This window comes from Neltuma alba, unplaced genomic scaffold (assembly GCF_004799145.2).
Source record: "Neltuma alba isolate B1F8T4 unplaced genomic scaffold, ASM479914v2 tig00002043_pilon, whole genome shotgun sequence".
In the NCBI taxonomy this organism is placed as follows: domain Eukaryota; kingdom Viridiplantae; phylum Streptophyta; class Magnoliopsida; order Fabales; family Fabaceae; genus Neltuma; species Neltuma alba.
The window spans coordinates 29,041-33,571 of NW_021632717.1; the positions used below are offsets into that span (position 1 = coordinate 29,041).

Consider the following 4,531-nt stretch of genomic DNA (forward strand, 5'->3'; position numbering starts at 1 on the left):
AATGGAAAATATATAAATGAGGAGTTGAGGGACATGCATGACGCAGCTTGAAAGGAGGGACAGTTGGATATGAGAGAGAGAGTTGGGGATGGTTATAAATGGGTGGAAGATGAGAAAATGGAGGCTCAGAGATTGAAGGGTTTTTGAAGGAATCAGTCTCATCAGCTGCTTAATGCTCTCATCACAATTTTAATTATTGGTTTTAATAAAACACTACTACTCCTTCAATCTTCCACTCTATCTCTTCTCTACCTAACTAGCTACTTCTTGTTCTGCTTCCTATTTTTGTTAATTTAAGTGTTATTGCTACAACTGAATGGCTCTGTTATGTTAATATACTTAATACTTGACAGCTCCAATTATAATAATACTAAAGTCAGTACCATATATATGTATTAAATATCCCGACGTCTCCCTGCGTACTCTGATTTCAAGTAATTAATTAATTAAAAATTGAAATCAACTAAATATAAATGACCCCCGGCTTCAAAATCATGTTTAAATTCGCGGCTTAATTACCTTAAGAACCACGCGTTACATATCGTTTTCATTAAGAATCGAACCGTTCATTGTTAGTTTTAATTTATATAAGGCTAGAGATGGGCATTTACAGGTCCACGTACGCAACTTATTTTGTAATAATGTTTATAATTTATGAGTAATTTTAATTACTTTTACTATATATATAAATTTTACATTTTATACTGATGTAATATCATTGGCCAAAATAACAGGGCAAAAAATCATGCAAATACTCCAAGCAAAGTTCCAGTGCTGCGGGAAAAAGTTTTGCCGAACCCATTAAAATACCATGTGAAGCTATTATAAACTGTAGCTATATGTATTGAAATGCAAATGCAGCATGTGGGAAGGGAAGTGAATATAGGAAAACTAGCATTTGGTCAAAATCCATAGAGAACGCGCCATGCTTATCTCCGTCGTTTTAACACACGGTTTCAACTTGATTATAAATATAAACGAACAGAGTACGCGAAGGGTTCAGGCCCATTAATAGGGTTGGAAAAAACTCAAGCGACGAGTCAAAAGTTGGTTATAAAAATTTTAGTTTATTTGTTCTGGCTAACTCATCGATCTCCAACCTCGCGGGAATTACCGTGCCTAATTGACCAAGTTCGCTTATAACTACTAATGCACAACAATATCTCTCTTCTATATGCTAATTTCCATTTGCAAAGAATAATATTATTTAATAAACAGGGCAAACTTCTCAAGTGTCATCATGGTCAGAGTCTGATAAAAAGTATTCCTATATTTAAGTTCGTCATATATTCATGATCATGGAAATTAAATCACCACTAACTAGAACCTTGAAGAAGTTCAGATGAAAAGGAAATATAAATTAAAAGAAAATTTTGAGAATAATCCCCAGATGATGACATTTAAATTTAAATTTGTTGGAAAATCAACGAGGAGACTAGGTAATGTTTGTTTAATTATTGTGAATTAATTTTTGGTTTATTCTAGTGTGAGTTCGACCATTAAATTAACCAACCAAATTGGTCCCCTCCCTCCTCGTCAATTATTAGTATTATATTTTCTGGTAAGGGTCACAACTCAACCGAGAGGGATGTCCTTAACGATTTTCCCAAATAGCCATATGCCTTTCAATGTCGTACCATACACGTAACAGATTATGAAGGTCAATTACAGGAAAATATATATAAGATCGCCGGATAATTTATTCATTTGCCGACGTCCCCACCATCGCTGGAGTGCTCCTGATTAATTAGAATTATTTGTTTGGAGTTTTTATCTTTCTGTTTTATGTTTCAGTCGCCTCCTCATGTATATGCATATGTATAGCTTTCTTAGTTTATTTATCGTGATTGATTGAACGAGTAAAGAATCATGAATGAACTAACTAATTAGCCGGACTTCTCTTCAGAGAGGAGCGAAAATTCATGACATATATAACAACACGCACAGGTCCTTTTTTTTTTTTTAGGGGCAAATAAACACAGGTTATACACAGGCTAATTAATTAATTAATGAAAAAGACTTTTGGGCTGTTTGCAGGAAAATTATTTGGATCCCTAAAACTCATGACTTCAAAAATCCCAGCCATCATACATATGCCACACCTAATTCACAACTCATTTAATAGTAGAGCTGAAAGAGATGTAGAGAAACGCAGACGCAGACGTACGTGTAAAGCTACATGATGGAGCAAGCATTTGGGTTCTCATCACTGAAGATTTGGACGTAACGATCGTCGACGGTGGTCTCAGAAATGGTGGCAGTGTCAGGGACGCGCCTCACCATATTCGGAGGGGCTTTCTTATCGTAGGCCTGAGCCACATATGGGTTAGCCACCGCGGTGTACGGCACGTAAGGCCACAGCTCCACCTTCTTCTTTGTGCTCTGTGCCGCCTTCAGCACTTTCTTCGCCTCCACATATCCCGTCACCGTTGCTTTCTGTTGCTTCAAGTCCACGTCCACCGACTTAGCTCCTGCACACACACACACATATATGTATACACTCGTACGATCCAAGGCTGCAAGTGAAGAATATATCTCAAAACTGAAGCGGCGGCTGTTAATTAGTTTAAGGAGATATGATATACCTTTAACGCCGGAAAGAACGTGCTTGACCTTGCGAGCGCATCCTTCACAGTCCATTCTGATTTTCAGGGCTACAGTTTGTGTTTGCTTCTTCTTCTTCTTCTTCTTGCTGCTGCTGAGTAAATCAGACAGGTATTCCAGGGTGCCATCTACGCCCATTTTTTTGCTTCTCCGTCTTCCTTCCTGGGATTCGCCTCTCACTCAAGTGATCGATCGATGTGCTGTTATGTGCTATATATATAATCTGAGGCCACGTCGAGAGGAGGCTGATTCCAGCATTGATTATGGAAAATGACAAGTGAAAATCTCTTTTTGTTTGCAAAGGGGCTGGGATGCGTGGTGGGAAACAAACACGATTAGGCATTAAACAGTAAGGAAGAGAGAGTCTTAACTCTCTGGGCCTCCGTGGCTTTGGTTTGGATTATTATGTGTGGAAATCATGGACCATAGGGGGACAACAAAATATTCACGAGTACTATTTATATATATATATATATAATTATTGGATGGATATGCATTCAATAATTTTAGAGAGAGAAGCCGGGCTGTCTTAGTCTCCTAGAATCTTCTTAATTATCTCCCTGTTCATTTCCTTCTCAGCTTCAGAGAGTAAAAAATTAATGCGCAAGCAAAGGACACTCGGTCGGCTTCTCGAACTGACATAATTAAAAAGCCTCGGCTTGTTTGTTCATTTGATTCGGTGATTGCTTCAACGGAACCTCTTCTCACATCGTAGTACAGTATATTTGCAAAAGAGGATCGATATATAAGTTAACAGTCTACTTATAAATTAAAATATCACATATTAATATAGATATGTGAATCATTATATCCATTAAAATCAGACCCGGAGGTCATTGAAATTAATTTAAAATTCAATGGTTGGATCATTTTTGAATTGCTCTTGGTTAAGTAAATTCATATAATTTTAACTACATTTATACTAACAGAAAATAGAAAAATAATAACAAATATATATTTGAAAAAATCATTTCAGATAAAAACGACAATAAATTGAGAAAAAAACCCTGATTTTCGGTTGGAGGTAAAGGGAAAAGCTTTGAAAAAAAAAAAACGCCACCAAAGTTCCAATAAGTGCGTGAATTAATAATTGATAATTTGGAGGATGTAGATTTAGCAATGAGCATTCGACAGATCGTAACTACTCCCACGAAACCTAGGGAAGTGCAGGCCGATAAAATAGGTCCACCTTTAAAGGTATATATACCCATATCATTAGAATTCATGTACGCTTGATCAATTGATTTATCTAAAAGTTGCCGGATAACTGTGACGGAGCGAACAAATTTTTGAGCACAACGGAAGACACACACACACACAATGAATAAATTTGATCAATCACACAATATCTGATACATATGCCTTCTATGATTGCGTGGAAATCCTTCTCCTTGAAGCTGACAAAATTAACACATCATCTGATGTAAGTATTTGATTAATGCAATATTTGTAAGAAAATATTTTTTTATTAACCAGCACGTGAGACGGACTGACTTCTCTCCCACACGCACAGATGAGTGGTGAGCTTCATATCATGATGGTATTTATGTGAATGTCATGACAGTGGGGACGGTGCCTATTTTTTGTTCTCTCTCCCTCCCTCCCTCCCTCTCTATCTTACTCCCGACAGTCAAACTGCTGCTATATATCTGTCGATCACTGGTGTGGTGATCGGTTTTTATAACTTTAAATCTGGACCAATCTTCTTCCTTCTTTTTTTTTTTGTGGCTACGATTGCTGTTTTTATTACTTTTTTATTTTTATTTTTTTTGTTTGCCTTTGATTTTTTTAGGTTGAAATTATGAACAATAATTGAGGGGGGCTGGGAGGGAGGCTCCAATCCAACTAAACTAAACAGCACGTCAAGAGACGTATGGTAGATTTGCAAGCTACGTGGCAGCGTGGGTCATAACGCAGCTGCATACAG

At 37.1% G+C, this 4,531-nt stretch overlaps 1 protein-coding gene across 1 annotated transcript; it reads right to left on the reverse strand.

Moving 5' to 3' along the window:
* Positions 1-1,935: 1,935 nt before the first annotated feature.
* LOC114715906 (heavy metal-associated isoprenylated plant protein 24-like) lies at positions 1,936-2,807 on the reverse strand. The gene is made up of 2 exons (XM_028900823.1): positions 2,586-2,807; positions 1,936-2,471 (listed from the first exon to the last, which is right to left on the reverse strand). Exons 1-2 carry the CDS (start codon positions 2,740-2,742, stop codon positions 2,176-2,178), a joined length of 453 nt encoding a protein of 150 aa, XP_028756656.1. The 5' UTR covers positions 2,743-2,807; the 3' UTR covers positions 1,936-2,175.
* Positions 2,808-4,531: the final 1,724 nt, after the last annotated feature.